General features: G+C 38.5%; 1 protein-coding gene across 1 annotated transcript in view; it reads right to left on the bottom strand.

Annotated features, from left to right (window-relative positions):
- Positions 1 to 4,155, bottom strand: part of SLC40A1 (solute carrier family 40 member 1) — a 29,279-nt gene extending 25,124 nt beyond the window's left edge. The window contains exons 1-2 of the mRNA XM_017729219.1: positions 4,029 to 4,155; positions 1,329 to 1,501 (exon numbers count right to left, since the gene is read on the bottom strand). Coding sequence (XP_017584708.1) covers positions 1,329 to 1,501; positions 4,029 to 4,155 — 300 coding nt within the window. The remainder of the gene's footprint in view (positions 1 to 1,328; positions 1,502 to 4,028) is intronic.
- Positions 4,156 to 13,443: the final 9,288 nt, after the last annotated feature.

The following is a 13,443-nucleotide window of genomic DNA, read 5'->3' as shown; positions in this document are numbered from 1 at the left end:
AAACAAAAAAAAAAAAAAAAAATTGTAGGCAGTTTGCAGGATTGAAATGTCATGATTTGTCCTTTATGAGGAAAAGTCACACTGTTAACACCTAAAACATGTTTGCACACTGTCCACAGTACTGGGTGCTCCTCAGGAAACAGAGCAGTTGGACAAAGTATTGGGGATACCACTGTATTTTTCCTGACCTACTTGGTTACAATATATATGTGTATGTGTGTGTGTACATCACTAGCTGTTTGGTTAATTCAACCACCATTTTATGTATATAGATATATAGATATAAAATTAGCTAAGAGCACTAGAGCTTGTCACACTGAAAACTACTGACCAGCTAATATCCAGTGTGTCTCACCTTATTATAGTTCCTCAAGGAAAGAAGATCCTTGTGTAATGAGTAAAGAGGTGCTGAGTTTAGTCAGACATCACTTTCCCTGAAGGTGGTCAGAGCCCTCTCCCCTCTGCACGCCTTGCATGTGTTTGCCATCGGCTTTCTGATATGCAACAGCTTTCTGGTGAGCAATCTGCACAGGAATTGTTCGATGAAGTGTAGCTGTTAGAGCAGTAACTGTGCAGCCATACAGCAAAGCTCATAGCTGCAGGATCAGAGGGGACAATAGGGAACGTGGAGCGAATAACAGTAACATCTGAAATGCAAGACGCAAGTCATTTTAGGTATTAGAAAAAAATGGAAATTAAAGAATGGCTGGAGTAAAACAATGAAAGTGACTTCACTGCCCAGGTCAAAGCAAACAGTGTGATAAAAGCATGAAAGGAAGAAAAACAGATTAATTGATCTCAGTAGTATTGTCAGCATGGAAGAAGTAAGGAAATTAACTTCAGTAGTTAAGCATGCAGAAGTCAATAAGACTTCCTGCAAATAAAAAGAATATGGTACACACTGTCCTTGTTCTCTCTCTCCACTGTAACTTCACAGAAGTTAAACAGAATTTCTGTTGCAGTCTTGGGGCCAAGTGATAAGTACAATCTTTGTACTGGAGTCTGTGTCAGATCACTAAATATGGGAAATGGGGTTTAAGTAGCATTCCACACAAGTCATTTAACAGAAGCAGGAGATGTGAGCAGGCTTTATTGGAAAGAAGGGTCATAGACTAAAGGAACATCTTGCAGGTAAATATCAGGCTACATTGTGGCAGGTTTTATGGGCCTTGTGAGATGCTAGACACCTTCAAGCTTTTCTTGATATCAAAGATTTGAATACTAGGAAAATTCATGTTGGAAAAGAGCTCAGAAAGTCTCTTGTCTGATCTCCTACTCCAAGCAAAGTCAGCTACAAGATCAGGTTACTCAAAGCTTTATCCAGTTACGTCTTGAAAACCTCCAAGGCTGGAGACAGCAAAATCTCCCTGGACAACCTGTTCCACTGCTTCTCTGTCATCATCTGCATCTTCTTCTATCTCATCTGAGAAATTAATTAAGGCTTCCAGTTGCCAAATATCTCCTGTATCTGCTACTGGTTCATCCTCATTGATAGGGGCACCTTAGAATTTTCCATTCTGCTAAGGAGACATTACTAGCTGAATTTTTTTTTACACATTTCATACAGTATTTCATACTGTGAGGAGAATAAGAGTCAAGGAAGATGATGCTGTGCTATAAACTTAACCCCCCACCTTTGTTCATGGGATCATAAAGCATTAGAGGATGGCCATATTATGAACAGTCTCACAGTTTATATTTAAATTCTGCAGGCTAAAAGGCTCTAGCATAGTGCTTTTAGGAGAACCACCTGACTTCTGTACAAGCTGAAAACATTCTCACTGTCATCAGAACAAGGACTTCGGTCCCCAGGGATGTTTTATGAAAGGAAAAAAGCAGCTGTACAAGCATTTCCTGCCAAAATAATCAACAAATAGTAACAGTAATTGGAGTACATAGCTGTATATTTTGCACCCTGAGAACTGTGGAGAGTCAAAGTGAGAGCAACAGCTGCAGAAGAAGTAGTCAAATAGTTAGGGAAATAGAAAAGAACAGCAAGATACTCTGTGATAAAGATTTTTATTAATTTTGAGGTATGCCTTTGTGCCCTCTGAGACAGAGGTCAGGCTGCCATCACGTCAGCAAATTAAAAATTGGCAACGTCATTTGGGTACCAAACCAAACAATGATAAATGTTCTTCCCACACCTATGCACAGGGTGTGGCACTCTGATCTTTCATCAAATCTCTGTTTGCAGGAAAACAGCTTGCTAGATAAAGCTACTGCCTAGTAGAAGCCTTTCATAATATAATCTCTAAACCTGGCAGGATCACCCAGGAAATTTCCTCCAATTAATAATCCTTCCTGTCTGAAGTTGGCATGTTTTGTATGATTCTGTAGACACTGCAGTGTGCTCAAGGACAGATAATGCAGAATTTTCAGTCAGGATGTTGCAGCTGTTCCACCACTGTGCATTGCAGTGTTATGCAATAATTAAGGCCAGGAAATGAAGATTACTTCATACCTAATGCAGAGTGGGTGATGAGTTTTAAAAATTCTCAGAAGTAAAGTTTTATTTTGCAATTAAATAATAAGCAAATAAACACATGAAGCAATGACACTGAAGTCAAGCAGGAAGGATGCTTAATGACTTTCAAATGCAAAGAACTGGAAGTACAGTCTAACATCCAATCACAGTAACACATGGAACATAAATTAACCAGAGTCAACTGAGTTTACCAGAAATATTTCACCTATCGGGTCATACAAAAGATGCTCCACAGGCAGTGAGAACTACTTGATCCAAACACACAGTACACTGATGAGAAACAAATCATAAAGAATTAAACAATAAAATGCTGCTAAATTATTTTCCTATGTATAAGCTCTGTTCTGCAAATCAGAAATTGACAGATATATAATAAATAAACCCTTGCAAAAAGACCTATTTACTAGCTACAGATACATTGCAAAATCTTGAAGATTAACTAGTTAGAAAAACCATTTAAAATGGTGTTAATGTCTAAGCAGAATTCCCTGTACCTGTATCTCAGTAAAAACTCAAGTAAATGCTTCAGTGGAAAAACAATGTTCTAATGCTAAAATGCAAATGGAACAAACTTCAGGGAATCCAGTTATTTTTAATTAGTCATGCTAATTAGCACAGTGAAAGCCTGAAAAGTGAAGATGATAACCAAGGCTTAGGATTGCCAACTGCTTATCTTCCGATACAAGACAACTGAGACTACACCAGCATTTGTGCAACTGCTTTAGTACTGAACAGCCAGCAGTAGTTAGTACAGTGCAAGATACTGTGCCTTTTTGCTGTTGCTGTTCACTTCTTAAAAGGAACATTTGATCCCACAGTGTAAGATCTATCAGATTCACCTAAGTTCCTGACATTCTGACCTGCCCTACAACAGCCAGTACTGCAGAGCAGATTTAGGTAGATCTGCAAGTCACTGTTCCTTTTGCACACACAACTACAGGAGACTTAGGGGCTTAAATTAATTCCCTTCTGACACTTATTGAAGCATGAGATTTCATTCTCCTTATTTAATTGTACTCTATGACAAAAAAATATCATTAGGGCTCAGAAAATTAGTCTATTAAAAACCCAGCATTTTAAAACTAGGAATTTCTGTGGCATTACATTTCACTTACCAACCATGAACAACATAAATATTTTCAGTTCTAAATATATTGAAACCCCACCACTCAGTGCTTTTTCTGTTATAAAATTAAATTTAAAAGAGGCAACAATCTCTACTATTTGGATGTCTCTTTCAACCATTTTTCCATTTCTGATAGAGTTGTAAATAATTCTCCCACATGTCAAACACACAGAACCAGTGAAGTGTCAGATCAGAAAGATAGCTACTGTCAACACTGTTAGCAAACGTCTTGCCAATCATCTAGCAAGTATTTCCTCATTTTTATTCTGCATAGGGCTAGATATGTAGGCAGAATAGATGGTGCAACCTGTCATTAGAAGCTCTGCTGGGAAGAGGCTGAATGCTACAAACCTTCTCTTCCTCCGCTCACCCAAATCGCTTCCCTATCTACATGTTGGAACACAAAACCTTTACCCTCAGTCTCCTCAGCTTTGTCCTCAGCATCAGAATATGAGACACATTCACAACCTGCAATGGCTAAAAATTGAATTGTCCAGTAACTAGAGTAAAATCTTCTGCTTTCTTCATCACCTACATGCATGATGCAGCCTGGTCAAAGAAAAATACCTTCAGTTTTGAAAATCTAAAAGCAGCTTGAGCACTGACTATCAAGATAATATATTGAGGTATACATTTAATACTGAATATGCTTGCCAAGAGAAATACTAAGATATCCTGCATGGTTTTGGAGCAGAGTAGTGCCTGAAAGAAAACAGCAAACTGCAGTGGTATCAGATGTATATTTAGGTCTGATTCATTGCCTGTCAAATTGCCCCCTTTGCTGTTCTCTTTGTATGAATTCTAATTTTGTACAAGTGTTAACTCACCTGAGTTTAGGTTTCAATGACTTCTGTAAAATTGAAAAAGTACTATTTGAGTTATCCATGATGATTTAAAAATCCTTTTCAAAACAGCATCTGACATCCTCAGAGGTCATCAAGCCTAAGACAAAATTGTGTATCGGTAGGCAAGACAGATCAGAAGTGGAGCAAGAACAGCATCTCTTAAGGTATAAAGCTATTTAAAATACTTTCTGCTCTCCTTAAGTGTTTTTTTTATTATTATTATTTGTTTGCAGGGGTTTTTAAGTGCTTAGTATCATCTAACTTCCTTATTTTTCCTTATTTGACAACATAAATACATATGAAACAGAATTCTACAATATAAAGAAATGCTACTAACAATAAATAGAATATCTAGGATTATTATCTAATAGGCTTATGTACATATATATAAACTTGTATTTCTGTATTAACAAACTTGCATACACTTAAATTTATACAAATGAGACCTGAAGTTTGATTAAAGCTAATGAAAATCCTCCAGCAGCAAGATGTTCAAGACTGTGCTGCTTCAATTCCCTGCAAGAAGAATGCAATAACCCAAAAAGTTCTTCACCAGCTAAACCTTGCTCACCTTGCTTTGTAATCAAGTCATTATGATTCAAATTATGATTCAAATTATCTACAAGAGGAAAGCAGCAGAATTTAGCTTTGCAGAGTACTATTCATTTAAGCAAGCAAGATGCAGATCACATATCCAAGTTCTTCTATAAGATGATAATGACTTTAATTACAGTTTAAAATACCAAATACAAGAGTCAACAAAAAATAAATCCTTTTTTTGATTCTTACTCAGAACAAGAAATGCATTTCATTTCCCAGCGTCACCTCTGAACAAAATATTCCAGCTTTTCAGTCATTCAAATAATGTATTTTATTCTCCAAGTTGTTAGCTGTTAGCTGTTTTATTAAAAATATAAAGGTAGAGCACTAATGGAACAAGCATACAGTCTGCTGCAGTCTAGTTTAGTGCATGATTGAAAATAAGCCTGACAAAGTCTCCTGGCAACACTCTGTGGAAAACACAGTAAACAAATAAGTGTAAGTTACATGAATAGTAACTGAATGCTCGAGCCTTCATTTCTTAGCCAAAAATACTTCCAGTGGCTTTATGTGCAGCAGAGGAGTTGTTGCATCCATTTCAGTAGCAAACAATATTACGTTAGGCTATATATAGTGGACTTACTTAAACAAGGATTAAAAGTCAATTAAATACTTCAGATAAAAAGTAAAATGCAAAGAAAAAAAAAAAAAGAAAGAGCAATTATTGTCTTCCTCTGATTTTTAAAGAGATCAGGACCTCCTTCTAGATAATACAATTTTTTATCAGATATCTTAATGTCATCTCTGCAGTAGCAGTGTAAGTAATAGGGTAAATCTGACAGTTGCAAGGATGATGAAGACTTTTCAGCAGGTGTTGGCCAAACCTGCTCTGCTTTAATTGTGCTGATTACTGTATAAATTCTAGAATAGTTGTGACAGATTTATCAGTTTAACTCTTGCTTACCACTAAACCAAGCATAGCCTGTGACACCACTGTTCAGGGGCTTAGATGTAGGGGTTTTTTCCTACTGGAATAGAGAACTGAAGAACCCTGCAGTCAAATCTTAACCATACTCTGTGTCTAAGAACTGCTTTAAATTTTGAATTGTCTTTTGAGCTCTGAACACTGTCCATAAGAGGATTTTAACCAATTCATTATCTCCTGGATAATCATTTTTCAGGATTTCATTGAGGGTGAAAACAGCAGAGAAGGCTAAGAAGAGACAAAGAAAGTGAAAAATAGTTGCCCATTTTCCCTTCTTTAGAGAGAACTTTTATCCTTTAGGACTGGAATAATTCCAGGAACGTATGTTCCTTCACTACAATTTCTTGTCATGCCTCTCTTTTTGTTCTGGTCTGGAGAGAGTCAAGTGTAGTCGCATCTTGTTCATGTTGCTTGCAATTTTACCATTTTACTAATGGCCACTCTGAATTTTCCTCCTTTATGCCATGAAAACTGATGCTGACATGACTGTCACTTCAACCTGTTGAGACTATAAGCAAAATTTGGCAAAGGTTGTTTATTCTAAATTCAGTATTCTTATTTCTGACTTCTACTGCTAACCAAGGTCACGGTTTCTGAGTAAGTCTGTCAAGTTACACTGATACTCTCATACTTAAAGCCTTGTAAAAAAGTTTTTAAAGTTTGCTTTAATAGTATTAACTGAACTTACATTGCATGTAGCCTGAGATATTAACTTACAGGTATCTAGTGCTAGTTTGGGGTTGTTTTGTATTTCAGACAGCTACTGTACTGATTTCTGACGTGCTAAATACCAGTACCTTTCTTTAAAGAAATGCCTTTTATAAAAAGGATGTTACTCGAATGTTCAATGTTACAAAATCTTATGATTTATCTAGGCTACCTCTCTCACACAATAATGTATGTCAGTGGCAGAAAGACCTTAATTTTGTTACCTAAATTACTGTTAAATTCAGAGTCACAGGCAACATTTTGCTAAGTATTCAACAATTAAAATGTAATGATACCTCTCCCTCCCTTGTGGTTATTCTTGCTCCAAATGATGAATTTATGTTTTAAAAAATCAGCACTGAAAATACCAGGAATGCAGGCAGCATTACTGCATTTTAAGTAACCGTATCAGATACAGATAAGGCAAACATTCAAAGCCTATCAGCATTTACATTGCTGGTTTCTCAGTTCCAGTGGTTCTGCCTTGAAGGAGAAGGAAATCTTTCGATGGCTATTACACTACCCGAAACATGAGATTCTTACAGCTCACAGTAGTTACAGCCTGCCCTTTTGTACTGCCATAGGCCCTTCTTCCTTGATTGTAATAGCTGTAGTTACTCCAAAAAGTGTGCTAAAAGCGGGAAAGAGGATAGGAACAGTGATTTCACAGGAGAGTATTTGGGGAAAGCAGTTAAATCTCAGTGGTGTCTAGACTTTAAATAAGATGACAATCGTACTAAAGCTTAAGGCACAGCAACTTGCAACCAGGGAATTTTGCTTTTCATTTTACATCAACATGACAAATGGAAATGTTTTTTCTGTGATAACCCAAACTCTTTTCTCATTTTACATCAACATGACAAATGGAAATGTTTTGTTCTGTGATAACCCAAAATAAATGTTTCATGAACTCTTTTCTATGAGCTTTTCTGTCAGAGCTCACCTAGCTGTGGAATGCTTAGTCTGCTGCTCCATGAGAACTTGATCAGAATATTTTCCTTCTAGCTACTGAGGTGAAGGGTCTAGGCTGCCAAGCAAGCATGAAGGTTTAAAACAGTCAACACAAAAACTGTGATAAAATTAAAATAGATACACATTTGCCATTCAGTGCAGTGAATATTTCTGCAACAAGGAGTTTTCTGACTGTGACTTCATAAAGCAAAAATTGCCCCATTTTAAAAATGGAAATAGTAATTTAATCATGGAAATACTAATGCTCATAGGTGGAATGTGAATAAAAGCCAGGACCTCCAAGTTCTGTTCCTCACCCTGCCAATTCATACAGCTTTGGCTTAGACTTCCTCTCTGTATTCATCTATCTCAGTCAGGCATTTTGAGTTCTATGAAAGTACTTTGAGTTCTTCCGAAAGCACTAAGCATCATATTCATCATAAAAGGATGGTGAACAAGTGTAAACCTCAAGACTAGAAAGTTCTACTAAGGGTTCAGTTTCTTTGGATTCCAGGTTGTTCTGCCATGTGTGCAGGCTGATTTGTACCAAAACTTCTAGTAGAGAGAAGAAAAATAAAAATAAAACTGGAGAGGAATAAGGACAGTGGGTAATGGCATAAAAGGGAAGCCTTGAGCACAGAAAGAATGAAGTTTAAAAATAAATGAAGCACAACAAGCTGTTTGATAACATGGCTTCTGGCACATTAGAATTTGAAAACTTAAGTGGTTCCTTTCAAATAACTCCCATCTCCAAACCTGGAAAAATAATCTCTCTCCTTGGGGTCCAAGTGGCTCTATTTTCCCAGTAGCAAGAGCTAAGTCCAAATTTATGTGACAAGTAAGAACGAAGGCACAAAAAGCGCATGAGAGCAACGCATTTATAATAAAAAAACCTAGGCAAGATCCTAATTAAACTGGGCATCTTAGAGCAAACAGCCTTACCTTCACTCTTGCCTCAGAGAGCCTTGCAAAAGTATTATGCATTTCCCCCTTTCTCCAGCCTGCTCAGACATGTTCTGTTCTGCCCAAGCTCACCCTTAGGCAGGTCCATTGTGTATGGAACATGCTTTATGGGGCTGTAACCTATCTCAGCCAAAATTACCAAGTCCCTCATTCCAGGAGGCCCATACTACGGCAGCAAAAGCAGGCTGCTACTTCCATACCTTCAGCCCATCCTGGTCAGGCCTGCCTACTCCTTCAAAACAATCTAATCTCTGGGTCTTATCTTCCAGAAAATATCAGTTGTACATAATATTAAACACAGTACTTACTGTCATGGAGGCACTCCCAACCGGAAAGAGAAGCAAGTCCATAATTATCCGTCCAGTCTTCTCCAGACTTCCTAGCTCAGCTTCCAAAAAGCATACTTACTGGGCAGGTTGACTCTTCACTCAGAGTGTTTTTGGTGCAGTTCTTTTCCTTTTCTCATTAGGCAGAAATATTAGCACTAATCAGATTTTATATCACAATGCCCAATCCAAGGTAATCCAAATTAGGCATTGGTCTATCCAATGTTCCTGAGCAGTTTTAAGCCTCTCATACCCCTGGTCTTTGGTGGCACCAATAGAATAGCTTCCAGCATCCAGGCAGCAGGCCCTCCATCTTCATACCGCAAACAAAATGTTTGTTTTGTAAGGCAGATCACCTGATTTTTTAAGATCCCTGAATATTCACTGCTCAAAATGTGTATCTGGAACTCTGATCCCATATTCAAACTAGATGGTTACTGCAGGAAACCTGTGCATTGGTCATTCTCAGCATGTGAGGAACTGCCATGCAAGAGACAAATCCAAATCTTTTAGTTGTGCCTTTCTAAGTGAAACTGGCACTATCCTAACTCTCTTTTAAAGTCTAACAAAGTGCACAACAAATTGTTCTACACTAAGGAAGCAAAAGTTATGAAAATTAAAGGTCAAACTGTCTTCTCAACTACAGCAACATAAGACCAGGAGAAAGGCTCTTGTCTTCAGTTTTACACTGAAGTCCACAGAGTGGACCCAGAAAAGTCTATTTTTAAATCCTCTCTTACTTAAATCATCAGTTGAAAGACCCCTGGGAGTATTTTACAAACAAGCTATTTGATTCAGCACTTTTAGAAGCTTTGAGGTATGCCATCAGATTGTAAAAACTAATGAGAGACTGATGATAGCTCCCAGCTATTTTGACAACAGTCTTAAAATCCTCCATGTGAAAGTGGTGAAATTCTGCTTTTAATTAGAAAATTAATAATTTTATGCTTGTGAACTACACAGAATTTTTGTGCAAAGGAGTTCTCAGATTGCTTTAACAGTGTATCAGAAGTAAAGAGCTGAAAAAGCTGACTGTACTTCAAGACCATAAGAGTGCTCAGATTTCTTGTTTCACCTGCAGTGACAGGACTTTTAAAGTAGAATGATTATAGGCTTTGCAAGGTTTCTCCTGTAACTGACAATCCAGATACTTAACCTAAGGAAAAAACCTCACAATTTTGCCTAAATTCCAGTATATATATCCAGATCCCTGGCTATATAAATTAACCTAACTCCCTTCAAATCCTGATGTCTCAGACAAATTAGCAGAAGGATTGCCATAAAGCAAACCCAATTAATTTCAACCATTTGAATTTTCTTAGACTGGTATAAATTAGCAAATTACTAAAATATAGGTTCAACTGTGAAATTAACACAGAGATCGATGTTACATCTCAGAATCTACTCATGAGGATTATGATGATAATAATGTCTGAATACAAAATAACCCAAGATCAGAACTGGGGATGTTCCAAAACAGACAAAAACCTACAAAAATGCAATATCCTCTGACTGTGCCATCCCCTTTTAGAGACCTCATCCATCTGTCTTTCATGGCTTGCCCCACTCTTGCTTGGACTGTCTCTGAGCAGCCAGCACAGTTTCAGCTTGCTCTCTTGTGGCCAACATTAGAGCTACAATTGTCCTGATGCTCTTCCCTTCCAAAGACCTGCGTGAGTGGTTCTTCTAAAGCATGACAAGTTTCCTCAGATTACAGTCACTTACAGCTGAACCTCATAAACCATTCACACTTGAACCCATAACTGATTATGGTGGCTTAACATGTTACCAAGCATCAGCTGAGAGATACAGAACCAAGTACTTCCAGATTCCCAGCCTGCAGTGAAACACTGAAACTTTGAGGGTCTAAGCCTCCAAGGCAGTATCAGTCCTACCCTGTGCCTCTGACACAAATGTACTGCCAACATCATGAACAGAGGGCTTTAAGACTGACAGTGTTCTCACAAGGATGGCCTCACCTTTTCAGCATGCTTTTAACAGCAGCCTTTTGGAGCCTGAGCTTGGTTATTTAAAGATTACTGTTTTGGCCATGTGTTTGCTAACAGGTGATGGCAACTTCAAAGACCTTCTGGCATCAGTTACTACTTCCTGGTCTTTAGCTATTTATATGACTTGTTGGGTAAATTGTGTTGTTTTGCATATTTTTAAAGACGTCAGATGCTGAAAAGGTGAGGACTTTAAAAGCCTGAAATATTTCTGGATACTTTTTAAACATTGTATCAGGCATTATTAATATCCAGAGATAATTTTATGCAAGTAAAAAGAAAAACAGTTTACAGCACCAGAGCTGGCACAAGTGCACAGACACAAGCAGAATGACTAGAGATATGTCACTGAATGACATTGCCCGCTTAGCTGTCAGCCAGATGAGCTCTAAGTCACTGCCCCAGCTCTCAGGAATAACAGTGCAGGCACATTGCAACACCAGAATTGCAGCAGCCCTGAAATGAGCTTGGATGGACATGACACCACTCTGCACTGGGAGGGAAAAGGTGCTGACCTTTTCCTTTGTTGAGTTGTGAACACAGCTGCTCTTATTGTGGGTATGACTGTAATTTCAGGAGTCATCTTGTCACAGGAATCCATTCATTTTAAAAAGGACCTATCAAAAGCCGACTCCATATCGGTAGAAAAATCACCAATTTGTGGTAAGACCAGAAGTTAAAAACATTCCACATTTGCTATTATGCCTCAAAACCATTATCATCACTCTTCTGAACAAATCAATAAAACTGAGTGATGGATTTTTGATTAATAAACATTAACTGCATTTATTACTGAACATAAAAAGGATAGTCAGTACAGAAATTATACTTTGACTATTGAGTTACTTGATCCTCAACCTTTGTAACGTATGAACAACAAATAAAACACTTGGACAGCAGCGGGTTGGGACTTATTCAGATTAAACAAATTACTCAACAGAACAACAGTGACAAACTACAAAGCGCACTGAGCAATAGCACCAGAACTGATCTGTGTGACCCAGATACGTGTATTTCTTCTAGAATGCAAAGGACAAGCCCCAGAACCCCGGGCAACAACTCCGCAGCAGGTTCAGTTGCTCTGCTTTGGGACTGCTAGAATCACAGCAGCACTGTGCACTGCAGAGAAAAACAGATCACCTCCCTCCCCTGTCCCACCACACAGCCCCAAATGCAGCTGTGGTGAGGCAAGGCTGGAGGCACAAGTGTGTGCTTAAAGGTGGAGGGAAGAGCAAGACTGCCCTTTTAGGGAAGTGTAACCTCAGTCTCTCTTTCTATTAAAAGCAAATAAGCATCATGTTTGCACATTAGTGTCAAATATTCTTATAGTCAAATTGTCTTTCTTCATCCTTCTACTAGGAGCCAAAATCCTTATTCTTCCTCTACCGCTGCCAAAAATTTTGATCAACATCACAGACATTCCAACCAAGCTCATGGATACAACCAAGGGGCAATCTTGCTCACAAACTCTAAATACTATCAAAATTTATAATTTGTATGATTATGTGAGCCATAAAGCAAAAAAAGTCAACACTCTTACCTCTCTTACTAAAGTTGCAAATATTTCCTATGGTTCATGAAGATTTGAACTTTATTTGCACTGCAGTCAGTACCACAAAGACCACAAGTGGGATAGAAATCTCATAAAATCCTACAACTGAGCCGTCTGTAAATTTGGATTATGCTTGAGTGTTTAGAATAATTATTCAATGTTTAAAAAGAAGAAGAGGGATAAAAATAAGACAATAATGTATTTATAAAGACAGGTAGACATATGCATCATTGTGTCATATCTATACTAGAATGGAAGAGACGGAGAAATGCTAAGATCATCTTAGGTGGATGGTCTTAAACATCCATCTTATATAAAAAAACCTCATAGAATCATAGAATGGTTTGGGTTGGAAGAGACCTTAAAGGTCATCTCGTTTCACCCCCCTGCCGTAGGCAGGGACTAGACCAGGTGGCTCAAAGCTCTGTGCAACCTGGCCTTGAACACTTCCAGGGATGGAGCTGCCACAGCCAACCTGTGCGAGTGTCTCACCGCCCTCCGTGTAAACAATTTCCATCAAGTATCTAATCTAAACCTGCCCTCTCTCAGTTTGAACCCATCCCCCCTTGTCCTGTCACTACATGCCCTTCTAAAAAGTCCTTCTGTATCTTTCTTGTAGAAACAAGTCCTAATAATTAACATAGTGAAACATATGATCCTAATATCTATAAACAGTGTATGATTCATATCTCTCCTGTAATACCTTTAAGCAAACCGCTTAAAAGGGCTTGACAGCCCGCTGCCCGACAACAGCCTGGGGTCACACCACACCAAGCCGGCTCCTTTCTTCTTCCGGGTGTTCCGGCACACTCCACAAGGGGCACAGTTTCCAAGCCTCATTCCAAACATCTTAACTTGGGCCTGTCCCGGACACGGCGTGACACGGCTCCCGGGAACTCTGTCCCGCCCGGGGCAGCCGGCGCAATTCTGGCTTTCTCCGGGCGGGGGCGCGA

This window comes from Corvus brachyrhynchos, unplaced genomic scaffold (assembly GCF_000691975.1).
Source record: "Corvus brachyrhynchos isolate BGI_N302 unplaced genomic scaffold, ASM69197v1 scaffold370, whole genome shotgun sequence".
In the NCBI taxonomy this organism is placed as follows: domain Eukaryota; kingdom Metazoa; phylum Chordata; class Aves; order Passeriformes; family Corvidae; genus Corvus; species Corvus brachyrhynchos.
The sequence above is the reverse complement of the archived record's forward strand: the minus strand, read 5'-3'. Positions and strand labels throughout refer to the sequence as shown.